This window comes from Miscanthus floridulus, chromosome 4 (assembly GCF_019320115.1).
Source record: "Miscanthus floridulus cultivar M001 chromosome 4, ASM1932011v1, whole genome shotgun sequence".
NCBI classification, from domain to species: domain Eukaryota; kingdom Viridiplantae; phylum Streptophyta; class Magnoliopsida; order Poales; family Poaceae; genus Miscanthus; species Miscanthus floridulus.
The window spans coordinates 118985531-119012570 of NC_089583.1; the positions used below are offsets into that span (position 1 = coordinate 118985531).

Sequence of the window (27040 nt, forward strand, 5' to 3'; positions counted from 1 at the left end):
CGAGTATAATAACACTGAAAATTCTGAAATCCCATTGCTGCTATTCTGTTGGAAACCTTTTTAAGGTTGTATCAGCTACTCCGTTCATTGTTCAGAACCTCATCCGAGCCGACAGTACTATATATAAGGAGTTGACTGCATCTTGTGTTACTGTTGTATTGTTTCTGCACTCATCATTTTCCCTTGTGTTATATACACGTATATGCAGTCATGTTTACACATTTGAAAATAAGACTCCTTGAGCCACAAAATGGCCGTTCCTCCAAAGCATAACTTTAACTGGTACTGATATCTGCTCTCAGCCTACTCGTTTTTCAGAGACATGAGCCGTCACCGTCAGTTATCCGGAGCAGGTCCCCATATGGATGTGCCGCACGCATGCAACAAGTTATACAGAGTCACTGTACTGACGACATTCCAGTGGCACATTGATCGGTTGAGCCATGCTCTCTTCCATGGCTCCCCATCCATAGAACTTTCCTCGGAAGGAATCATGGACCATGGCACTCCTCCATCCATGGCTGCCTGCCCTGCCTGTTTGGTCCGGTGGCCATGGCATCAGTTCATGAGTCGTCAACGTCGCGTCGCCTCGCCCAGACATCGATCTACACGGCATTGCCTCCTCACGGCCATGCCCTCCTCTCGTACCGTGCAATGCATATGGCCATATGCCATTGCTGATCCATACGGAGCCGTACAGGAACACCTCTGCTGAAATGAATATAGAAGGTATGCTCGTGCTATTGTGGCTACAGAGATATGTTGTTTATCAATTACGACACGCTTGCAGGAAGGAACATCCAGCTTGTTCATCTTGCAGGACAGCACAAGACATATGATGTAGTTGTCTGTATCAAGTGTAGCTTTGAAGCTTCAGCAACAACAATATATCCACAACTCCACAACAATTGTGCTATCACATATTTGGCGTCTGCTACATCAGTGTTTGAGCATCATCATTCATATACATGACTAAAATTTCAATTGAGTCATCATCATACAATAAACATCCTTACAGCATCTAAATAGCAGAGTGTGGGTCAACCAGGGCAAAGTAGGCCTCATCCAACTTCCGGATATCCAAATGATTTGTAGAATGGTTTTGAGCACCTACTAACCTGCACCATATAGAACACAGATCATGACATGTCAAAATGTAAATGATACACCGTGGTGTCAAACAACTATTTGAAATATATATAACCACCCACCTAATCCTCACCGTTTGATATAACCGTACCTCATTCAGCACATTACCTCAGCAAAAAAAAAAAAAAAAGGAAGCAATGCAAGTATCCAACAATTCCATCACGTAAACAAAAGATATATTTCACCCCTATTTACAGAAACTGAAACAAACTAACACCTATTGTGCCCGTCGCTGCAACTTTGTTGCGTCCAAATGAGAACATGCGTTTCTTTGATCTATTACATAAACACAGAACAAAAGGGCACAAAACACATCGAGAGGGAGGGGGATAACTAAACCATATTTCATTATATTGCAACGTAAAACATAATACATGTATTGAGATTGAACTATAGATCATTGTTTAGACGAACTTTTCTAAATGACCCCAACTTTTCTATTGGATCACAAAACTGAACCGACAAAACTTCCTCGATTAATCCTCTTGGCAGTTCACGAGCCACCATGTATTTGTTTTGCTGTGATGGTGTCAGAAGGATATTCAGTGTAGCTGTTAACAATTCCCGGCGTCGCCTCTGGAGTCCTTGCATTACCTTTGTGGCACAGATTTCAAAACTGCGATCCAGGTCAGGTTTTCCTCTTTATTCCTTTTTGTTATGGAAAAAAGAATTTCAATTCCGATCGAGGTCCTCCATTTGTAACTATATGGAAGCTGAATTTCACTGGGAACAGTTATGCCAAAATGGACAAGGTTTTCGCATCATCTACTTCCTTCAGCTACAGCAAAGGTCCATGCCCAGTAGGAAAATGACTAGGATGAACACCACGTTTTGGCCTTGCATTACCATACCGTCTCATTTCAACTGGACCCCAACCAAGAATACCCGCAGAACTACTAGATTCCTGCAGCCTATTACCATTTGTCATAATTGGAGGTTGATACAAAGGCTGGGTGTCAAATTGATTATCTGGGTCAGCTCTCCGTCGCCGCTTCCATGCTTCAGAACTTCCAGAGCTCTCATTATTATGGAAAGACTCAGAATTGTACTGGAGAGACCTAGTTGGCCTTTGGTTTCTCGAAGGATGAAGTTGATTTGAGTTACCTCCCTTATTGGGAGGAACGGATGCGAAATTGCCACCATGAGATGGGCCAACTCCACCTTCCAGTTGGTCTTGACTAAGTTTCAAATAGAGATCATGCAGTTGCTCCCCAGACATATTTGAAAAGGTGGCAACATAATTCCATAACCTCATGGTCATGCCTGCGATCAATAAAATAATTTAGACAGGATCTATCAAGGGATCCAACTATATGCCATTCAAAATTGTCTGCACAATGTTAAGACAAAGAGTCTTGTCTGGAGACTGATAATGGAGAAGGGAACATATTCACTTACGGGATTGCCTATAAGATTCACTGTGTTGCCGGACAACTTCTCCAATTTTGTCCCCAATTATCAGGAGATACTTACGAATTCTTGAAAGAACCTAAAGACAGTAAATTAAGGTAAGATTCGGGTCGAAAAGCAGTTTGAGAATATATTGTCCACAGAAAAAGCAGATACCTTTTCCTTTGGGAGGTTTACACTTGTATTCTGCAGCCTATCCAGGCGCTTCAAAGTATCCTGCTCCTCATCTAAAACTTCAGAGCACCATTCAAGCCACTTCTCCTCTTTGTCCAGACGATACTTTGTCTCTGCCTCCGATTCAGAAATTTCACCTTCTTCTCTTGCTTCAGCTTCCACTATTACCTTGCGCTTCTGAATGTCATCTTTGTTCAGCTTATTATCCTCTTTTTCTGGTACATCCTTTTGTCGGCCCCTCATTGATCGAGCTCCACTATTACTGTCGTTATTGACTGTCTGGCGGGCATTTCCTTTGACTTTTGAGCTCTTACCACTAAACTTAGCATATTCCTTGATAAATACAACTTCTTGTCAGCATAATAGAATGCAAAAAAAAAAAAAAAAAATGTAAAGCATGTAGAATATGCAATTGTTGTAGTAAACAAAGGCATAAAATTCAAGGTGAAACATTCATTTATACTCTTTCAAAATAAACTCAAAACATCTCGAAGCAACTAAAACATGTGAAGCAAACAAATAAACAAATTGCTGTTCTTGATTGTCAAATTGGCTACAGCATTACAAATGCATCATTATAAAATAGTTGGATTAGGAAAAAAATAGGATAATTCGTTTAAACAAGCCCTTAAAATTACAATCTCAAGGTAAAACCTAAACGCCACTCTACTTGAGGATTGCAATTCAATAACAGTTCAAAACCTGAACTCACTGAATGATCAGAACATGATAGAAGGGTTCAACTATTAGTAATCCATAAATTAGATAATCACACACTTGAAACCAAGAAAAGAACAATGTACAGAAAGTTAACTGATCCCATGTACATTAAAAAAGAACCTCCAGTTCAAAAGAGGTACCTTTTGCAGGAGAGCACTAGCGCGGTTATCCAAGTTTGGAGCACGTGGTAAAAATGTCTCTCTCTCACCAAGTGTTGCTGGTGCAATTTTTGTTGCCAGGCCAAGCTTTGGATCCAACCGTATTTTCTCCCAATTCCCGTAGCCATACCAATGAATTCCAACCATCAATCTAGCATCAGTCAGCTACGACCATACAAGAAACAGACTATAAGATCCCAATGTTTTATAGAATGTCTAAACAACTACGGTTGAAATGCAATTACTTTCAGTCCATCCACAAGCTTGCAGACCACTGAGGCTTTTTATAAGGTAGCTGGATGCGGTAATGCTTGATTGGATCTTTGTAACGTGCAATTCGCTTTGCCAGGAACTGAAGCTCTTCAACACGAGCTAGCAATTCGTAGGCCTTCACAGCTACACCGAAAAAATCCAAAACTGTGCCCTATATTGGAAGTGCACAAGTGAACTTAACAAAGGTGATGTCACGAAATACTCTTTACAGTTAATGAAAAGGAGAGAGTTATTACCTTGATATCCGTATTCTCTTTAACCGCTTCCTGACAACCATCAATCAGCAAATCAAATAGCTCTATTTGCGCTTCATGTGGTGCCTTCGCAAGTACACTACCAACATCATCCACGATTAATCCAATCTGGGTTGCATTCCCAAATTTTTTGACCTAAAAAATTTCACATATCAGGGTGAGAGTACATCAACACACATATTGCTTCACAAACAATGCCAGATGAAGTGCAACCAAATCAGACTAACTGATCCCATAGAAAAACTTTCCATGAAAAAACTTGCAAAATCGACTGGCAATTACATGCCAATAGAATTGGACTAATATAGTTACTTGTTCTATAACCATCATAATGCAAAGTATTACAATATCCCATCAAGGCATCAACTCAAAGCAAAGAAGATGATGCAATGACATATTGATAGCATGCTTCCAGGCACTAGTATATACAATTAAAAATCAATTATGAGAAGTACACGATTCAACTGAAAAGACAGAAAACGATAGATAGATTTAACGTGCATATTACCGCTCGTACAAAACGAGAAGCGTCCTTCTTTGGAACATTACCAAAAGACCACTCTCGTACTTGAGCTACTGCTCCATCAACCAATGGTAATGAATTAACTGTTTCCACAGTTCTGCCAGAACGCCTCCTTGGCTTTTCTTGTGCTTCAACTGTCCGTCTTTTCCTGTTGTTATTATTTTTGTCAAGCTGGGGATCTTCAACATAGCTCTTTTTATTTCGTGCAGCACGAGGTGCCAAGGTTTCCTGAAGAATACCAGTCATCACTATCTGATAATGTTTACAGAAAGAAATGACGAAAGCAGGTTATAATAACTGGGCAAACTAGCTAGCCAATCAATACCTGAATCATATCTGCAGGATCTGGCTGTATCAGCCTACTCCAGAATGTTGCATCATCTTCGCCACTGGAAAAGTTTGCGACCTACACAAAATATGAAGAATAATAAATGTGAATACAGAATAGTTCCTTCTCAGCATCAGTAACTTGGGTATAGCATACACATCACATGCCTTGAAAGCACTAAGAAGCTCATTTCCTTCCTCCCCTTCACCACCCTTTGTCTCGACTTTCTCAGCTCTCTCAAGAATTTCATCAATGTCCAAACTTTCAAGGTTCCTCTTGGTCTCTTCATCAGTCTTGTCTTCTTTGAACAATTCCTCTGCACCGAATCTCAAGATAGCAGAAAGTTCATTCTGCCGAGTGATGCAGCTTACATCAGAATAGTAAAACATCATAAAAGGGAAATAGAGAGGGAACAAGAAAATAAAGTATGTATCTTTTTTTTACCTTCTCAAAAGATTATCATATCCTGATAGAAGGTAAAAGGAACAAGCAAATGCATTTAACTTCTAAACTGAACAAAAACTAATATGATAGACACTTCAATTTTCAGCATTTGTTAAGTTGTACGAAAATTTCTTTAAGCAACATGTTACAACTTGTTTCAACCAGAAGCTACATTCAATGGCCACCCAATACAAAACTCGGTAATGAATCTCGTAAACCACCCAATACAAAACTTCTAGGGTAATTCATGCCGAAAAGTTAGCCTAAAATAATTAAACAAGATAGTTGAAACCAAAACCTACCTTGTCAAATATGGAGCCACCCTTTTTGGATTCTTTCTTCTCAAGCCTGCCCTCAGCATTTAGCTTCTGAATAACCAAGTGATCAAGAACCTGAAATAGGGAAAAAAAAGGTAAAAAGAACAGTTCAATAATCCTACTAAAGAATACATGAACTATGGAGTTTGACAACCATCTTTTTCTTTGCGCGTTCCAAAATATCCTCTTCCACACTTTTGCATGTGACGAAGCGGTAGATATTAACAGTCTCCTGTTGGCCAATCCTATGTGCCCTACTCATGGCCTAGCAAAAACGAGCCATATTAAGAAACATAGGAAAGATAAGTAATTTTTTACAAATTAAACACACACACTCACTTCCAGGAGGGAGGGATGGAGGGAGGGAGAGGGAGGGAGAGGGAGAGGGAGAGTGGGTGAGTGAGTGAGAGTGAGAGTGAGAGGGAAAAACCTGCAGATCATTTTGCGGATTCCAATCTGAATCAAAAATTATCACTGTATCTGCAGTTGCAAGATTAATACCAAGTCCTCCGGCACGTGTGGATAAAAGAAAACAGAAGTCATCACTTCCAGGAGCATTAAAATGTTCCATGGCTTGATGACGAAGATCTGCTCTTGTACTACCATCAAGCCTCTGAAACTGAAATCCCCGAAGAGAGAGGTATTCTGCAAGGATGTCCAACATCTTAACCATCTGCAAGGAATAAAGAAGTAAACCACATGAGGCGCAGATGCTTTAAAAAATATTTTGCTTCCCAATATATTGATGTTAGCACAATAAGAAAATCGTTATGTAATGTTTTAACTTGAAGCAAATCACGCCCAAGATTCTCTTAAAAGTAATCTACTCAATCACAAAGAGAACTGCCCAAGATTCTCATAAAAGGAATCTACTCAATCACAAAGAGAACTGCCCAAGATTCTCTTAAAAGGAATCTACTCAATCACAAAGAGAACTACAGAAATAGAAAAGAATCAGTACGGCGAAATAAGTAGAAATTTTTTCCACAACGGCCGAGACGAATTTCATTACCATGAAGAAACGAAATTAGATTACAATGTTTAAGTTGGAGCCCACAGAGTTACCGAGAAAAATAAGCAAGTTACTGAGCCTCTGAACATGAAGGGGTCATTGAGCTAGGCAAACACCAAACAAATTCATTGTTCTGGTTTCCAAACGCCTGTCATTTAGAAATAACTAAAGTTCATTCAAGCATTTTTATTTGGTTTCCAATTCTTGTCATTTTGAAACATTTTCCAACAAGTGTCCCTCTGAATGCCTCTTCGCCATTGTCATAAAATCATCGTATAGTCAAAAAATCTACTTTTTTACTGAAGAAAGTACATTGTTAAAATCAGTTTTATTTCAGTTTTCCAATTTTTTTGTTACTATATCATGATGTTGATATATTCTGGCAACCAGCTGCCCCTAACTTAAGTTTCTGGTTCTACCACTAGCAAAGCTCAAGGACTCCCAAAGGTGTATTCGGCAGGTTGACATCCAAATAACACTCACTTTTTTTTGCTTTCTCTCTTAGGCACCCATAGTGCTGGTTTGAACCAAATCAAACCGCACTGAAGGGCCATTCAGAATTGATTTGGTTATAGGTTCATACCTCTAGAAGTCTAGAATTGTGCTCGTTTCGTGGGGCCGCAGCAGAGAAAAAAAAAGAAATCAAATGTTACCACTATCTAAAATTTGAATAACCACATCATGTGGCGATAAAATGGTAGATACAAACCTGTGAGAATATAAGCACACGATGGTTAGTCTCCCGCAGTCTCACCAATAGTTTGTCCAACAAGACAAGTTTCCCACTACTCATAACAATGCGTTCAACTTTATTCCGATCACCAATGCTATCTCCACCATAACCATGATCGGCACTTTCAAACAAGAATGGATGGTTGCAGCATTTCTTCAATTCAACAACAATGTTAAGAAGTGATACCTGCATATGCCACGATCAAGTCAGTCACATAAAACATGATAGCAAGACAGTAATTTTTTGGCGAGCAGATTTGGCTAATGCCTTAAGAATAATTGTTGCCAAACACACTAATTATTTGGAATTAGTAGATCAGAACATGAAGTTATTTTTTTGAAACAATGAACATGAAGTTATAAACAATCAATCCTTGCCCACATGGGAAAGCAGATTTGGCTCACAACGGCCAAGTGTTGCCTTGTGGCCTTGCCCATGCTCCAGTTTGATAGGTAATGCACGGCCAGGTGAGGAACTGCTTGAGCTAGCAATAGCAGGTGAGAAACTGCTTGAGCTAGCAATAGTAGGTGAGAAAGAATAGTAATATTGTTCCAATCAAGATAATCCTGGCAAGCACCACAGCATTTAGCAAGAAAAATGGTCCTAGACTAGAAGCAACGGTACATATTCATGTCTGGAGATAAGGTTCAATTTGCTACATACTGAGACAACCAAATTACATTAAATTCCAAGATAGAACAGAGTGGTAGCTAACAAAAAATAATCAAATGTGCCCACTGAAATAACTAAAGCCACAGAGAATATAAAAACATAAGAACTTGCTTAAAAGAACAAGATGTAACAAAAACCTGATTCCCACGGACTCCTTTATTTAGATTCTGAAAATTCCTCTCTAAAATCCACTTGTAGTACCTAGTAAAAAACCAAAAAAATAGCCTCAATGTAAAATAAGGGCACGTTGGACAGCTCCAAGGTCCATGCAGGGTTTGGAGCTTGTAGGAAAATTAGAAAATTAAAAGGTTTAAGAATGCGGGTTCCATCCAAACTAATAAGAAAACTATAAAAAAACAAAAAAAAAGAGGTTCAAGAAAATTAGCATGGAGTACTCACTGTTTCTGAAGGGGTGACATCTCGACACGTAGAATCCTCTCAATTTTAGGAGGTAAAGACTTCTCAACATCTTTTATAACCCGCCGTAGAATATGAGGCCTCAATTCCTTATGCAAATTCGCAAGCTACAAGAAAACCGGCAAAAGAAGTTATGGGAAAACTAACATATTATATGCTGATCAGCGAAGATAAAGCTTTTATTTGAAACACTACCTCAGTTTCGTTGAACGAACTCAAATTTTTGTATCTCTCAACAAAACTATCCTTGCTGTTGAATTTGACTGGATCAAGGAAATGAAGTAATGCCCTAAAAAAAATCTCAGAAACAAAGGAAAAATGAAGGATTAAAAGGATTAACAAACTGAATCAGCCCAGATGTAGCAACTGCGAACAGATTGCTGTTTTTTTAAAATAATATAGCTCCACATAAAAGATGACATGTCCGCATATAATATAAGTTAACTATTATAACTCCACATAAAAGATGCCGTACCAAAGCTCTTCCACACTGTTCTGCAAAGGTGTTCCAGTGATAAGCAGCTTGTTCTTAGTGCTGAATTCCTGTCGAAGCAATACAAAATTAGTCTAATCTAATCCCAGTAAAAGTTACATGATACAGAAGCTAAGAAATTGTTTCATACCAAAAGGGTCGTATACAGTGACGCTTCACAATTTTTCAACCGGTGGGCTTCATCAACCATAAGATAGTTCCATTTGATCTTGGAAAGAACCGCTTTGTCCTTGAGAATCACCTCGTATGTAGTTATCAATGTGTGGAATTTTACATGACGCCCACCCTTCTTGTCTGAAAAAAATTCATGCTGCTGGCACATCTGTGGCAAATAGCAAAAAGATACAACCAAGGTGAACAAAACAAAACTAGAAAGTGTATTATTAGTTAGAATTTTGTGCCTTATGATTCCTCAAGCCAACTAATTCATATTTTTAACTAAAAACAAATATAACACAAGCAAAAAGAATGAGAAAAGAGGCAAGAAAAAAAAACACAATTCCATACCCTAAAGAAAAGCAAAAAAAAAAAAAAAAAGCAAAATGCTACGCACATCAATATATAGAGTTTTTGAGCAGAGATTCATGTTACAAAAAGGTTTCATTTCAATGACATGTGATGTTAGCATAACATAGTCCTGTTTTGAAGAAAGACAGGAAGCTCTGTGGGGTCTTTGGAAACTAAGAAATGCTATGGGCCTGTTTGGCTGGGTGGCTAACACCTAACCAGGCTCCACGAAGCCACTTTTGGCTTGTTTGGTTGCCTGTTTAGAGCCCGAAGCCAGGCTCCAGGAAGCCACCCACCACCCTTTAGCCAGGCTCCAGAAAAACTGCAGGAGGTGGTCGTTTTTTGGGAGCCAGGCTTGGCTAAGCACCGGTACGCGTTCTCCTCACCGCCCCCCCCCCCCCCCCCCCCCCCCAATCTCACCCGCGCACCCCTCCTTCCTCGCGACGCATCCGCTCTGCTCCTCCTCCGGCGCTCCTCGCCGATGGATCTGCTCTGCTCCTCGTCACCTCCCATCTCACCCGCATCTGCTGTGCTCCTCCTCCGGCACGGCGGCCCACATCTCCTCCTCCGACGGCCCGCGGTGGGAGGAGCGGCAGCCTGCATCAGCTCCTCCACCGGCACGGCGGCCCGCATCTCCTCCTCCAACGGCCAGCGGTGGGACGTGCGGCGGCCTGCATCAGCTCGTCCGCAAAGGAGAGCCAGGGCGTGCCGTGGCCGTGCGCGCTTGCAAGCTGCGGAGAAGACGGGAGGGAGGAAGCAGGCAGCAGAGATGGAGGTGGGGTTCCTGGGTCTGGGCATCATAGGCAAGGCAATGGCGGCCAACCTCGCCAAGGTATTTGCATCGGAGCCGCTGCGCCCGCGCCGGCGTCCTCCTGTTCGCCTCAATCCGAATCTGTCCCCTCCCGTCCCGATTAAGCCCTGCAATATGCAAATGACCCCAGGTGCTGAGCTTGGAGGATCTGAATATCTGATAACGCTGTCCTCGCCCAAGGTAGTAGCAATGCGCATGCGCTGCCTTGTCCCCTTAATTCTCTGCTCTCATTGCCCACTGAATTTTAGTCATGTCTACGTTTTACTCTGATTTCTGTGATGTAAATTCTCGACTGGTTATCAGTCAGGTTGGTTCACATGCCTCTCCTCAATGATGGTTGCAGATATGTTTGTGTGCTAAATCATATGAATTTTTGTTGTTATTTCGTTGCTCAAATGGACTTGATTGATCTGGATCGAGGCACTCACTGAATGCAGACCCTTTAAGCAGAACTCAAACTCCATCAACCTGCTATATACTAGACCTTTGAATAGCAGGAGTAGAGGAACTTTGGCAGCATGTTAGTTTTATGAGACTGCAAATACAGCATGGCATGTTCCAACCGATTCAGTGGTATATGGTGTCATCTCCATCGCTGACAATCTCCATTCGCGTGGCAGTGTGAGCATGACGCCGGCGGCGAGGTCGTCAACCTGCTGTCGTGCTCTCCGAGGATGCCCAATAGAGAGGGGTAAACTTACCAAGTCAAGGAAGGGGTGACTCTATGCAAAGCAAATCAGGCAACCAAACACATCATTTGCTAGCCAGACTTAGATAGCACAGACAACCAAACAACTAGGGGTTGGCTTGGCGGGAGCAGGCTAAGGCTGCCCAAGCTAGGATTCTAGCCAGGTTAGAAATAGACCAGGAAACCAAACACACCCTATGTGTTTTCAGAACTTTGTCTGGAAGGAATATGAATATGGCACTGCTAAAGATTGCTGTCATGGTGCAAAGTTGGAAACTGCTTTGCCCTCACGACAAGCTCCAGTTGTTAAACTCCAAAGTTGGAAGAGCTAAAGAGGTTGGCGTCTATGCCATCCAGGATTTCTGGCAGGACAAGGTATCAAGGCCTGAAGATAGCTTCATGTATGAGAACACAGGTGACTGGACCCCCAAGGACATGGACTTACTACTTCATTTGAAGAGGCAGTCAAGTCAGGGAAGTGGCTCAATCTGGTGGTTTTTGGTCTTTGTGGAGCATAGGAAGTTCTGTGCAATTCTTGGTTGTTTTTGTGGTCATCAGTCTTTTGGTTATGGTTGGGGAGGTGAATGGTGACTGTCCTGCACTTGTTGAATGCTGTAAATGTTGACGGTCTTCAGCTTTGCTAAGACTGAGGTTAATCCCTTAAACTCTAAAAAAAGAAAGACAGGAAGGTTTGACAGTTCTTTTGGGCTTTTGGCTATTCAATTTTCCTCGGCTTATCATATTGGTTTCTCTAAACTTATCAAAATCATAAAACGTGGCATGGAAGTAATACATACAGGTCCATTATAGAAAGTGATCTAGGTTAAAAGTCATGATATTGTTGAGTTGTCACAAAAAATATAAACCAGGTAAATTCCATAAGATATTATTCTATTGTATCAGCCTTTTCCATTCCTAACTAATATTTCTTGTTTACGAAGGCTTTTAATTTCTAACACTATGCAATTTACAAGCTGATATCTGAAGTTACTAGCCAGTTCAAAATATTCATACAGGAGGAGCAGTCTCTCTTACAGATGATATGAAATTACTAGTGCTAACAGCGAATAAATTAATTCTCAGCACTAACAATAATTGGTATTTTCAGGTAAAGTTTATATTTAGCAAAAATTAATAATATACTATTTTAGTCGATAATTCTTGTTGCCAACATTTGACGATGGCAGCTAGATCACATACAAAAAACAGATGGAGAACTGATTTGATAGTTTTATATACCTCTCTGCTGGCACGGTTGCCAACATAAATGACAACATTCATGTTGGGCAGCCACTTCCGAAATTCCTTTGCCCAGTTCGACAATGTTGACAGTGGCACAACTACAAGAAATGGGCCATTGATTTCTTGAGCATTCTGCAACAGATATGTCAGATATTAATATTAAAAGACAAATTCATTCATCATAATGATGACAAGCAAATACAATGAGAAATAATTACATGAAGGAAGCCAAGCACAGAAACAGATTGGATAGTTTTTCCCAGACCCATTTCATCAGCAAGTATAACATTAGTATCGTTTCTCCACCTGTGTCACCAATCAAACAATCAGAAAACAAAGTATTTGTATTATGTTGTGCATATATGTACATTCATATTGATCTTACGTACCCATTGACAAGAAAGTTTAGTCCTTCCAGCTGATAATCACGAAGCTTGCCAGCTTTTAGCCATTCTGGCTGGTCATCAAGCCTCCTCAAACTAGCTGGAAACGTAAAGTTTGATTCAGATAAACTCAGCAATAGTGATCCACTGGTGCTAGAAAAGGTACATTGGATCCCGTAAAAACCCAAAGAAAAGGGTAAGCCAATGCAAATCCATATTCAAACTATGACCAAAAGAACATTGTAGATTTCCGAGCGATAAGGATCACTTAATTTCATAACATCACATCATAGTCATGGTAAATAGCATACTAATTGAAGACTTTATAACAAAGAACAAAGGTGAAAAACTACACAGAAGGAACAAAATAGCATCGAAGAGTTTTTAACTAGTATGTCTTATGTATTAACTATTTTCTGGACCAAAAGTAAGTAGGAATGTGTTACCTTTGCTTTTCTTTCGTTGGAAATCTACTGTTTTCCCAAGTATAGCTGAGGCAGCTTCACGAGCCTACCATTTAGTGTAAAGCCAGTCATGATACAAAATTACACGCTTAGGTACAATTACAGAAGCTTGTATAGGGTACTGAGTACCTTACCTTATATTCATCAATTGCATCTTGAGCAAAATCTATATCTGTATCTTTTTCCCTGAAACAGCGCACCAAAACAAGGTCAGTGAGACTAATGCATCCTAGTTAAACAGTAAAGGCGCATTCCTATTTCTTACAACAAAGATATTAACATCCACCAGATAGAATATAAAATGTGTGAAAGATCATCACACATAATCATACTCTGAATCAACAGAGGTAGAGATATTGTGTTTATGATCGAAGCTCATCCATGTGCAAAACAATAATCATAACCATAAAACTGGAACTGGATACCATGCCACAAAATTACCAGGTAGATTCTGCATAAGGAAGTCCTTGCCATTTGACTAAATATTCGGGAACCAGATCATCTCCATCAGCTTTGACCCTATCAGCAAATATCCGTTCAACCTGAAGATTCAATGTTAGACAATAGGCAAAGCGATAATGAACAGTGTATATCAACAGTCAACCTGACTATATTGTTTAATAAGATCCAGCTCCATCTCCTTGCCCACATCATGCACCTCAACCTGATATGAATATGTTGGCATAACCAGAGAAACATATCAAATTAATGCCAATATTTTGCCAAGTAAAGAAGCACTAATTAATAGCATGGAATATAAACCTAACATTGACTTAATTTTGAACATCATCAAAATAACTACTATGCAAAAAACAGGAACCTTCCATAACAGGAAGAGGCACAAACATTTCCTTTACATTTTGAAGTTTTACCATAGAGTTAGTATTTATACTCTGGATGCTAAGATACAAAAGGTGTCATGCTTCAATTCATGTTAAATTTGAAATGAAAGGTCTACTGGTTTACCTCTTCACGTGATAGTGCCCTCTTGTACCTCTGTTCCTCAGCAACTCTTTTCGTGTAATTTATTACCTTCTTGAATCCACTAACCTGTCGTGTAGAGGTTATATGAATGAAAGCAGATTTAGAAAGAACAAAGACAAAGGATTAAGCAAATACAGCTAACTAACATACAGATAACATAATCTATATGTAGTCTACATAAGTACTTACATTTTGGAGTTCTGATAATGTCTTCCATTGACAATGCAGGTAAGACTGGCCTTTCCATTTTATATAGAACTCTAATTCATCCCACTGTTGATTGAAATCCGATGTTAGGCTGACAACAGTAGGTTGAGCTGACTGGTGATTCCTTATTGCCTCTTCAGCTACACCCTTGGGTTGATGCCAAAGAACTTTTTCGATTGTTTCTCCATCTTCCTCTTCAGGCTCCTCCTTCATGAGCTAGATTACATTAAAACTTGTTAAGATGGCCATAATATATATGGATTTTTTATTTACGCGATCAGAAGAAAGTAACTTAAATTAACACCGTAATAACGATGCCTTAGACAACAAAATAGAGAGGAAAGTTTAGAAGACAGATATCTAGATTCTCTATTGTCAAAGAAACAACTTAAAAGTGAGGATCAGGAACCTGAATGACAACATTAAGAATATAATACATATGCAACTCCAGCCTGATAACAAGCCATAAATGACAAGAACTAGTTTGCCAGTTATCCATTATGATTCCTCAGTGACAAAATTGCTATTTCACTAATAGTTTGTATTGAGCTCACCTTTTGTTGTTTAGTTGACTTCTCATCACTATCATCACTTTCTTCGCTTTCAGCATATGAGATCTTTTTCACCGTCCTCCTCCTTCCAGAAGTTCGAAGCTCATTATGAGAACTGATTGGGGCAACGTCACTGCGGCCCACAGGTTTCTGATGCAACCTGTCAGGTTTTTTCGATCTGTGTTTGAAATCAGAATCGCTGGGAACATCTGAGTCTTTTCCTGAAGAATATTCTTCATCACTGTGAGACACCCCTCGTTTTCGTTGAGCTGGCATGGGCAACTTTCTTCCCTTGGAAGTTTTAGTTGCTACAATCTTAAGTCGTTTAGGTTGCCTCCGATTCTCAACAAAATCATCATCTTCATCATCTGAGAGTTCAAGGTCATCATCGTCGTCGCCATCAGAATTCTCACTATCCATAAACTTATCCTGTGAGTTGAATGTTTCAGAGGGTAGATAATCAAGCAAAAATATCCAATAGCTCAAATACAAAAAAAAACGAATAACATTAACTTGATAATTTTTTTTGAATGGGCCAATAGAAAACTCAGCAATCCAGAAGAAAACACAATAACATAGCTGTAAAACTATTTTTATATTAAAAAAATAGGGCCTTAGTGGACAATTTATAGGCTGAAAAGCGGAGGGGGGGAGTTCATAATCTGTACTCAGATGATCACAGTACAAATAAATAAGCACTCTAAAATGCTGCAGAACTGGTCACACGAGAAAGGTCAAGTACATTAGAATGACACCAAAAGGTCCAAATAGAACTACTCCAGGACTCGGTTAGAAACAACTGCAGACTGCAGTTGATGCAGTTAAGATGGCCCACAGAAATCATGTTTAGCATATTTTATCACCTCGTTCAAGAATACCAAAGAGCCAAATCCATCCAAGGTTCTGACCATTCACATGAATTTTGCTTGCATAAGTTTATTCCATATACTATGAATATATTTCCTCTAGATTACCTATCTGATGCTAAGAGATAATTTGAGTTCTTGGGTCTATTACACCAACTGAAGAAACAGTCCAATTTTATGTAAGTTGGAGTTCAACTAAGGCGCTATTTTTAATATCACCAGCTCAGATTCATAAACAATATATATGTAAACAACTTCATAACCGGGAAGCAGCATATAGATCTTGAACATAGTTGTAACAAACTTTCACTACACAAGCTAACCCAAATAATAAAAGGAGGATGTAGCTTAATATGTGGAAACTGTAGCATGTTACACTTATATGCCATTCCATGCAGAGCAATTGAGTAAATAGATGACCTTATCAATAGCCTTGTCCGTTTCGCTATCTGGCTCAAAATCCACGTCAGCAGGATCATCTTCTACAAATATAAGAAGAAAAAAAATATAAGAAGAAAAAATGCCAATCAACTTGGGTTGTAACACCATGTATACAGACACAAATAAAGCAAAAACACATTTATTTTGTTAAGCACATGACTCCATATTTCAATATACCATCTGCATCATTGTCATCGTCATTCTTATCATTATACTCGTCGTCGTCGTCATCATAAGCATTGTACTTTGACGTCTTCTTCATTTGTCGTGAGCCAGACTTTGCTGCTCCACCAGAAGTGGAACAGCTTGATTGCTTCGTCCCGCCGCGATGCAACGATTCAATCTGCTCCTCTCCGTCCTGCTCGTCATAGTCATCAGAGAGCATTTCCTCAGCAGGCACCTCACCATTTGCTCTGTTCAGTTCATCATCCTCTCCGCTACCATCCATGTCATCATGCGAGCTAGCAGCATCCATTCCCCTACCACTATTCGATGGAACTTCTCCGGCCGTCTGTTTGGACCTGGAATCCTTCAGAAAATTTGTGCCCCATGGACCACCAGATGATCTGCCTCCTCTCTGGGCATGCTGCCCTGATGCGTTCTCAGAAGAGTACAAACCTGACTGGCCAGCCTCATATTGCTCTGCTTCGCTGTGATAGGCATCCTCTGCTTTCTCATTTAAGTTCCACTGCCTAGAGTTCAGTTCAACATTCCCATCCCGGACTGACTCATAGATGCCCTCATCATCAGCCTTTTCATTCAAGTTGTACCCTCCTGAATCGGCCTTGCTCCCGGAGTTGCTGAAGAATGCCATCACAAATTATGGCATTACATGGAATACCTCTCGCAGGCTCAGTATCACTCCTGCAGTTCATGAAACGAAGTCAATTTAGAACGTGGCTAGTGATCAATATATGTCGTGCCATAAAGAGGGCAATCCAACTAGAATCTAATCAATTTCTAATGTTTTTTTGTTAGGGGTTGATCGTTTGAATGCCAAATGGATTAAAAGTTTTAGGCGAGGGACGTGACTCGATCCCAGCTCTAATCCAAATCGAGCAGCAGAAGCAGAGATACACCGGTGAGCAGCCTCGAGAGCGCAGAATCCAAACTGTATTCCGAAACCCTAAATCCCAAACGATTGACGCGCGGCCGAGCAGATCGGCGCGTGCGGCGGCCAGATCGAGCTGCGCCGGCGCGGATCAGGCTGGGCGGCGCTCGAACCGACGCCACATCACGCGCGCCCATGCCTCGGAACCAACCACTGCCCACAAAACCCGCGAGGTGGCAAGGGAACGCACCTCGTGCCGCGGCCGACGAGAGGAGCAGGAGGAGGCGGGCGGGCGAGCGGGCGGGCGGAGGGCGGGCGACGGGCGCTCAGTCCTTGCGACAGAGACGAATGCTCGGACCGGCACGCGGCGGGGTTTCTGGCTCGCCGCGGGGCGCCTATTGGTGTGCGCGATCGCCGTCGCCGGGGGCGGGGGCGGTGCGGCGGGAGGGGAGCAAGCGGGAGGGGCGCAACGCCCGTGCGATTTATTCAAAAAGGATCGGGCGAATTTCCGCGATTTTTTGCGGTATTTTCCGCGATTTTTCGCCTAGGATTCGGATCGGAGGCGGGGCGGGAGGGGGGATGGACGGCGGCGATCGCCGGAGACGAGCTCCCGGCGGGGCGCGGCGGGGCAGCGCGGCGGCGGCGGCGCGCGAAAGAGAGGGGGGGTGGTTATCTATCACAATGGGGGTAACTGTCTCCGTAAACCATGACCCAAAATATAAGTCCTTTGCCAGCTGCTACAACAAAAGTTTCAATATCTTCTCCAACAATAATCCAAAGACAAACTATTTTTACAAATAGATCTTTAGGAGAGATACTCAAATTTAGATTATACCTCTCCTGATACTTAAAATAAGTCTTTCATATAGATAGAAAACTATAAATATCCTACTATAGGTATTCTACGCTGGAGATTCATTTTGAGTTTAGGTATCCCAATAGATCTCTTGTTGGAGATGGACTAAAGGCGATTAGGAAGGGCAGATAAGTTTTCCCCCTCTCTAATTCTCTCTCTCTCTCCGGCTCTCACCTTTTCTCTCGTGTATTTGTCTCGGTCGCATTGGGGGGCTCGTTGTGGCAGAGTACTTCGGGGCTCGCTCGTCTCTGGACGCCTCTGAATTCGCTGGTGGGGACAACCAGTAAGCAACGCGTAGAGGCGGGGTTGGGGGTGCAGTGCAAGCCGCCTCGTGGGGGCCGCGTCACCGGTGTGTTCTTCGAATGGCGTGTGGGGTCGGGATCGGGGGTGGGGGCGGCGTGTTAGGGACCGTTAGCCTCGTGGGTGCTGCGACGTGCGTTGGTGTGCCTAGCGGACGTTCGTAATTTCTAGAGGGTTGTGGCCCAAACGGACGGTTCACGGCCCCACGCTTTCCACTCGGAGAGGGGGGGGCACGCTTTCCTATTGGCAGGCTTGGCGCACCGATGTGGCGATGTGGCGAGAGCTTGGCCCATCTATGTTTTCTCTCCGATGGCAGGTCCATCTTATCTACGGAGTATATTGCTCAAGTTCCCCTAAAAAAAATCTATGTTGCTCAAGTGCATGCTACCATTTCTGGTTCCAATGGAACACCGTCGAGTGCTGATGTATTCAAAAAAAAGTTTCGAGAATTTTCATTGCATTAAATTTCAATTTGAGGTTATTCCATGTGAATATATATGATTTACAGAGGCAAAAGCAATGTGTATGGACCATACGGTAGACCCGAGGAGTACACAATGGAAAATTCACGAAATTTTCATGGGGCGTGTTTGATTTCATCGCTCGGCACTGTGTGCCCTGCCGAGCGAGAATCCCAAGCCAGCCTACACATTTGGTTTGCTTGCTTGCACGTCATGGAGCTCGTGCTAGCAAGATTCGGCTCGCTAGTGTGGGAGAGCCAAAATAGCTCACTTGTCTAAGCGAGCTTCTCGTGGCTCACGCCGATAGGGTGAGGCGAGGGCAGGCGATGTGCTATTGGGAACCAAACGCACCCTAAATAATCTAACATGACATAATAGAAATGAAGAAAGAGGTGTAGAAGTTTCATGGGATGAAATAGTTTTACGGAGGTGAAACTTGTTTACACTGTTTCTAAGGTATGAGAGCCTTGGAAGCTAGGACATGAAACTCCTACTGAGACTAGCCTAAGAGCATCTACAAGAATCTTTCTTAAACTCACTCTCTAAATCATCGTTTAGAGCGCCATTTGAATAAAATCGCTCTTTATATCTTCCACCATCCAACAGATTTTTTATACCTTGTGCGCTCTCTAGAGAGCGAATTCCGCTCACCATCTTTGACTAGGGAGGAATCCGAAATAGATAATGACAATATTTACAGATCCAATTATGCTCGAATGTATTTCTTTTACCAAAATTTATATTCCTATCAATAAGGAAGGATATAGAGAGACCCTTGAAGTTGCTGGGCAGCGATCTCATAGGGCTGAGTTGACAGCCTAGGAGGGTGATGACCTCATGGGGTGGCGACCTCCAAGGCGCATGAACGGACTGGCCACCAAGGCGATGACCTCGCATGTCCTCATCAGCTTGCTGCAAGGTGACTCGGTGCAAATATTGAAAGGTCCTAAATGGCTAGAGGGGGTGAATAGCCTATAAAAATTTCTACAACAACACTGAAGCCAAGAGGTTAGACAACTAAATGTCGTAAAGTAAGTTTTGCACTAGCCTACTAAAAATACAAGCTACCTATCCACAATTCTAGTTATCTATGATCTCTATATCAAGCAATGGCTAAGTCACTCATTGCTAAGTTAGTGAGCCCTCAAAAACTAGGCTAAAGAGCCTCACTAACCAAACTACTTGACAAACAAGCTAGCTCTCAAACTAATTACACTAAAGATCTTAGCTACACTAGAATGTAAATACACAAGAAAGGTAGAGGTAATTATACTGTCGTGGCAAGTGATCAATCACAATGTATCAATGAAAACCAATGAAATCCTCGCAGATAAGATGACACAATGATTTTTCACGAGGTTCACTTGCTTGCCAGCAAGCTAGTCCTCGTTGTGGCGATTCATCCACTTGGAGGTTCACGCGCTAATAGGCATCACACGCCTAACCCGCAATCAGATGCCGCATAACCAACACAAGATGGGAATCACACAAGCCATGAGCAATCCACTAAAAATGCCTTTCGTGATCTCCCACAAGGGAAGGCTCAAGAACCCTTCATAATCACCATGATCAGAGCTAAGAGATAAGCACCTTCCTCCGCTCGATGATCCTCGCTGCACCAAGCCGTCTAGGTGACGGCAACCACCAAGAGTAACAAGCGAATCCTGCAGCAAAACACAATCACCAAGTGCCTCTAGATACAATCACTCAAACAATGCACTTGGACTCCAATCTTACCAAATGATGAATCAATCAAGTAAGATGAGTTAGAGAAGAATGTCTAGGATCACTAGGGTGTATTCTCAATAGAAATGGCCAATAGAGTGAGCCATGGCCGGCCAACCTCTGTTTATAACGGGCTCAAACAAATAAAGACGTTGGCCTCCTTACTACACAATTTTTGGGGCGATCGGACACGCCGGTCAAAGTGACTGGATGCGTGGCCCCCAGCATCCGGTCGCGCATCCATGGCCACGTGTCCATGCGATTCAACAACGCCCGTCTGAAAGGGACCGTGATGCCTAAGAGAGGGGGGGGGGTAAATTAGTTAACTTAAAACTCTAACTCTAAACTATGTCATTTTTTTCTACCCTTAGCAAAACATATGCAAAAGATAAACTATCTAAATGTGTAACTACGGTTTTGCTAGTATGTTGCTATCTCTACCGTAAAAGGAGTTATGCAATCTAGGTTCCAAATCTATCAACTAGCCTATCACTAAGCTAGGAAAGTAAAACACACACTAAGATTGCAATGTAAATACAAAAGCCAAAGACTAAGATAGAGATATGCAAACTCCCATCGATGACTCCTATATTTTTACCAAGGTATCGAGAAGCGCGCAAGCTTCCCTCTAGTCCTTATTGGAGCCCCTCGCAAGGAATCCCTCACAAGGGCCAAGCTCATGGTTGGGTAACTCCGTGGATAGCCCCGAGACTTTTCCACATGCAAGTGGGTCTCCGGTGTGCCTTTCGGCAAGCATCTTCTGGACCGCTCCCCGCCGTCTTCACTATCAAGCTTCCGGCTGAAACGCCGTGGGCCTTGTTCCCTGAAAGGATCAAGATGCCCAAGAGGGAGGGGGGTGAATTAGGCTAATTCTAAATTCTTTACAATAATTAAGCCCTACACTTAGTCCACTTCACCCCTTATGCCTAGAATGTGTTTCTATTGAACTCACATACAAAAGTTTTGCACCCTAGGTTCCAATCCTACTCTAGCATGGCAATTCTTGGAATATAAAGACATAAAATGAATTACTCAAATGTAAATGCTCAAAGTAAAAAGAGGGAAAGGAACACGGCGATGTTTTTCTGAGGTATCGGAGAGTCGCCACTCCCCACTAGTCCTCGTTGGAGCACCCGCGTAAGGGTGTAGCTCCCCCTTGATCCACGTAAGGATCAAGTGCTCTCTACGGGCTGATTCTTTGACACTCCGTGGCGTTGAATCGCCCATAACTGCTCACGATTTGAGTTGGGTCATCCACAAGCTCCGCCGGATGACTCTGCGGTCCATCGACGCCCCTATTATGATATGCAATGCGATGCAATGTAAAGACGTAATTAATCAACCGTAACTGTGACTCATAAAATACGATTTACGCCTCTCAAGTTAATAAGCTAGTTCTAACGACGACCGTACTCAGACTACATATTCATGTTGTCGAATAAGGCGTTAGTTTCCAACAATTGTTTTAGTTATACAAGTCCCAAGTTATTTCTTTATTCTATTCTATCGAATTAATCTTACTTGAAATAGGGACATCATTACCTATCTAGCAAACTAATTATTCTGAAGCTACAAAATTACTAGTGAGCAACTAATAATATTGATGATTTACTATAAAATTTTTAGAGTTAATACTATCATCAATTTATCACAAAAACTCCTACAAGTTCAAATTTTAGCAATATTAAGCATGTTAAAATAATTAAAGCAACCCTGAAAATATTTTAAAACTAGATGAACCAATTACGCTAATAGATAGATCATGATTTTAGGAGCCTAACAAAATTGGTTTCATAATTTTTGAACAACTACACAAGTGTATATTGATTTTACAAGTTTCAGCCATTTTAAACAAAAACTAGAAAAAGAGATGGGCACTTGGGTCGGCCTTGGCCAACGCGGCCCACGCGGGCGAGCAAAAGGCCTAGGCACCCACAGCCTAGCCAGCCAGCCAGGCGGCCCATGGCCGTCTGCAGCCACGCGGCCAAGGCCCAGAGGGGCCGGGGGCGCACACAGCGCAGTGGCCTAGGCGCGACGGCCACTAGCTGGCCCAGCGCGCGGCGCGAACGGCCCAACAAGCCGGCCCACGCGAGGCCTGCTCAGGCATGGTGCACATTTTTGCATAAAGGACCCTGCATTTCTACCTATTAGTATGCTTCCATTTCTATTATTCCTATGAGTCAACATTATCACACCTAGGCCCTTACTTTTATCACTATTTACCCTTAAGTCCACCTGCTACCTTGAAACAGAGCGACGCATGGCAGATGAATCGACCGGCGGCCGATGGAGGTGATGCGTAGGGCAGCGAGAGTGACCATGGCGCACCAGGTGGTGGTCGTGGCATGGCGGCTGGCGAGGGCAGCCCTTCGACACCGGGCGGACCAGGCGCTAAAGGCGGAGCCCCACGACGGCATCGGTGGTTCCCAGCATGGATGGCTATAGGAGGGAGGCAGAGGAGTAGGCGTGGCCGAAGAGGAGGGTGCGACCAAGAGTTGACCCCCGACGAGGTTTTCCACGTGGCGGTGCGGTGAGGCGGAGCTGCACGCGGCAACCCGAGCCTAGGCGCGCTCGCGGGGAGAGGCAGGGCAACGTTGGGCGTAGCCCTAGCTGGTGCTGTAGGGCAGCGAGCCATGGGGCTCAAGCGCTTGCACGCGTGGTGGCTGGTGGCTGAGCAGCGGTGAAGGAGTGGAGAAGGAGGAGAAGCAGGGTGGAGACACGCTCGGTGCCGTGGAATTGCGGCGTGCGGAGGAGGTGCCTAGGAGGGCAGCACCATGGAGCAGCGGGCTCGGCACAGGCCATGGGGGAAAGGGGCCAGCGACGTCGGGCGGTTGGCATGACATGGTGACGTTGGTGTGAGGCAAGCAGCGGAGAGGTGTCGAGCGAGAGAGAGCAAGCGAGGAGGGCGAGCGAGCTAGCCTGGCTGGGCGGTGCCATGGAGGCAGAGTCCCATGGCAGCGGCAGTAGCAGGGCGAGCCAGGCGAACGGCATCGGGGGAGGCCACTGTGGCATGCGAGGAGACAGCGATGGCGTAGCAGGTGCCTAGAAGGGGCAGCACCACGGAGCAGCCATACCAGCACGGACGACTATGTGAGGGAGGCGTAGGAGCAGGCATGGCCAGAGAGGAGGGCGCAACCAAGAGTCGACCCCGGTGAGGTTTTCCATGTGGCGGTGCGGCGAGGCAGAGCTACGTGCGGCAACCCGAGCCTAGGCGTGCTCGTGGGGGAGGCAGGGCGACGGCGATGTGGCCCTAGCTGGTGCTGTAGGGCAGTAGTCTAGAGCAGGCTGTGGGGCTCGAGCACTTGCATGCGTGGTGGTTGGTGGCTGAGCAGCAGTGAAGGAGCGGGGAACGGGGAGAAGCGGGGTGGAGACGCACATGGCGTTGTGGAACTACGGCTTGTGGAGAAGGTGCCTAGGAGGGCAGCACCGCAGAGCAGCGGGTCTGGCGTGGGCCATGGGGGAAAGGGGTTGATGACGTCGGGCAGTTGGCATGGCATGGTGACATCGACATGAGGCAAGCAACGAAGAGGAGCCAAGCGAGAGAGAGCAAGCAAGGAGGGCGAGTGAGCTAACCCAGCTGGGCGGTGCCATGGAGGTAGAGTCCTGTCGCAGCGGTAGCAGCAGGGTGAGCCGAGCAGATGGCATTGGGGGAGGCCACTACAACATGCGAGCGCATGCAAGGAGACGACGATGGCATAGCAGGCGCCTAGAGCCAGTGCGTTCGGTTAATGATACAACAAAGACACTGGCGTCGGTCTTCGACCGAATGCTGGGTCACTTGGTGACCGGTCGCTGATAGGGTGCATCCAGTCTAGCTGATGTGGCAGCGCATAGAAGAGTCACCATGTGACCGGACGCTGGGTGAGTCCGGTCGAGCTTGATCAGACGCGTCCGGTCGTGAAAAGTCATCTTTGGATGCTTACTAGAAACGATCGGATGCTAGAGCTTAGTGTCTGGTCACTTTGAGCTACTACGTCTGGTCATCACTTGACCATTGAGATCGGGCGATCAACATTTGAAGGGAGGGGACATGTGGCACGCATCGCACGACCGGACGCTGAGGTCTAGCGTCCGGTCAATATGACCGAAGCATCTAGTCACCCCGTGTTGTGCCCAGTGAAAGGGTACAACGACTCTATTTCGTGGGGGCTTCTATTTAAGCCCCATGGCTAGCTCTAGCTCACCCTCTTAGCCATTTTTCATTGATATAGCAACCTTGTGAGCTTAGCCAAAGCCCTCTCACTCATCTCCATCATTGATTCATCATCTTTGTGAGATTGGAAGAGAATCCAAGTGCATTGCTTGAGTGATTGCATCTAGAAGCACTTGGTGTTCGTATTTTTGCTACAGGATTCGCTTGTTGCTTTTGGTGGTTGCCACCACCTAGATGGCTTAGAGCAGCGGAGGAGGATTGGTATGAGTTAGTGATTGTTCGTGGCCATCTCCAGTGATTGTGAGGGGATTTGTACCTTCCTCGACGAAGCGCCAAAAGGTAACTCTAGTGGATTGCTTGTGTCATTGAGTTATTTCACTTGTGGGTAGGTTCTTGTAGTGTCCAATTGTGTGGACGGGGTTCGTGCAACACCTCTTAGCTATTGAACCACCAAGTATTGGTCGACATAACGGGGATGTAGCGTGTTGACAGGCACGTGAACCTCAGAAGAAAATTGGTGGTCTCTTGCCCTTTGGTATTCTCCCAGTGATTGATAAAGTATTCATCTTGTGATTGGTTCACTCCTCTACAAGGCGGTATAATCATCTCACTTACTCATTTATATTCCCGCAAACTAGCTATATCAAGCTCTTTAGTGTAGATAGAATTGAGAGCTTGCTTTGTGGATTAAGTTTATCTAGTAGAGCTCTTTAGTGTAGCAATTGTGAGAGTTCCTAGTGAGTAGTGACCTAGTGGATTGTCTGCCTAGTGATCATAACCACTAGAATTATTGGATAGGTGGCTTGCAACCCTTGTAGAGCTAGAGCAAGTTTACATTTCGCTATTTGTTATACTAATCAAATTGCTCTAGTTGATTTGTAGATTTTAAATAGGCTATTTATCCTCCCTCTAGCCATATTAGGACCTTTCAAGTGGTATCGGAGCCATGGTCACCGTTTGATTAAAGGCTTAACAACCTCGATGTTAAATTATGGCTCAAGTTGTGTTCAACCATGTGGGGGGGCAAACCACCATTCTTTGATGGCACATGTTATGATTATTGGAAGAGAAAGATGAGGATGTATCTTGGTTCAATCAATGATCAAGTATGGGAGGTGACCGAAAATGACTATGCTATCATTGATCCCGACAATCCCACCAACCAAGACAAGACCAACAAGTAATGCAATACAATGGCTCTCAACACCATATACAATGCCATTGATTCCAAGGTGTTTGAGCAAATCAATGATTATGAAAGAGCTAATGAGGTGTGGAGGAGATTAGAGGAAACATATGAGGGCACACCAGTAGTAAAGAGTGTCAAGTTATACATCCTCAAGGATAAGTTGTCAAGCTTCAAGATGAAGGATAATGAGAGTATTCCGGAGATGTTCCATCGGTTGCAAGTAATTGTCAATGACTTGAAGGCTTTGGGAGAGAAGATCAAGGATGATGATGTCTCTCATTGATTCTTAATGTGCCTACCTCTAAGATTTGTGATGTTGAGATTGCTTATTATAAGTGGAGGATTGAAGGAGATTACCCCTAACCAAGTACTAGGTGATGTTATGACACAAGAGACATACCATGTGGAAAGGAGAGGGAATGACAAGGATGACAAGAAGGAAGAAGAAGATAAGAAAAAGAAGAGTATAGCATTCAAGGCTAGCTCATCATCATCCAAGAACAAGGGAAAGTCCAAGAAAGAATCAAGTGATGATGATGATCTTAGCTATATTGATGATGAAGCTATGTCCCTCTTTGTACGCAAGATGAGAAAATTCATGAAAAAGAAGGGCTATGGTGCAAGAAAGAGAAGAGATCACACCAAAAGCATGAATATGTGAGAAGATGCTACAATTGCAAGAGCCCTAATCACGTTATAGCAAATTGTCCCTACAATAGTGACAATGATGAGGATGAAAAGAAGAAGCATAAGAAGGACAAGAAAGAGAAGAAGGAGAAGAGAATGACCTTCCAAAAGAAGAAGAAAGGTAGAGGCTATGTGGTCACATGGGATAGTGATGACTCTTCGAATAGTAATAGCTCTAGTGATGATGACAATAAATCTATCAAGAAAGCACTAGCAAGCATCGCCATCAACAACAAGCCCTCCATCTTCGACACTCCATCGACATGCCTCATGGCAAAGCCTATCGAGGTAAAATATGATGTGAGTGATGATGATGAATGTGAAAGTGATGCTTGTAGGAGTGATAATGATGATGATGATGAGGAGGAGGAGTATACCAAGGAGGAGCTCTTGTACA

At 43.3% G+C, this 27040-nt stretch overlaps 1 protein-coding gene across 1 annotated transcript; it reads right to left on the reverse strand.

Annotated features, from left to right (window-relative positions):
• Window positions 1-1469: 1469 nt before the first annotated feature.
• Window positions 1470-17944, reverse strand: LOC136550537 (protein CHROMATIN REMODELING 5-like). The gene is given in 32 exon segments (XM_066542138.1): window positions 1470-2412; window positions 2548-2638; window positions 2716-3066; window positions 3594-3776; window positions 3840-3872; window positions 3874-4035; window positions 4121-4273; window positions 4647-4889; window positions 4987-5067; window positions 5157-5339; window positions 5736-5825; window positions 5905-6015; window positions 6181-6423; window positions 7472-7681; window positions 8305-8368; window positions 8567-8691; window positions 8780-8873; window positions 9060-9127; window positions 9208-9399; window positions 12323-12457; window positions 12544-12631; window positions 12715-12808; window positions 13155-13218; window positions 13307-13358; window positions 13614-13714; window positions 13777-13836; window positions 14139-14222; window positions 14346-14579; window positions 14918-15343; window positions 16201-16262; window positions 16399-17085; window positions 17523-17944. Coding segments are annotated over 31 exon segments (5199 nt in total). The 5' UTR covers window positions 17036-17085; window positions 17523-17944; the 3' UTR covers window positions 1470-1927.
• Between the last annotated feature and the right edge of the window lie 9096 nt (window positions 17945-27040).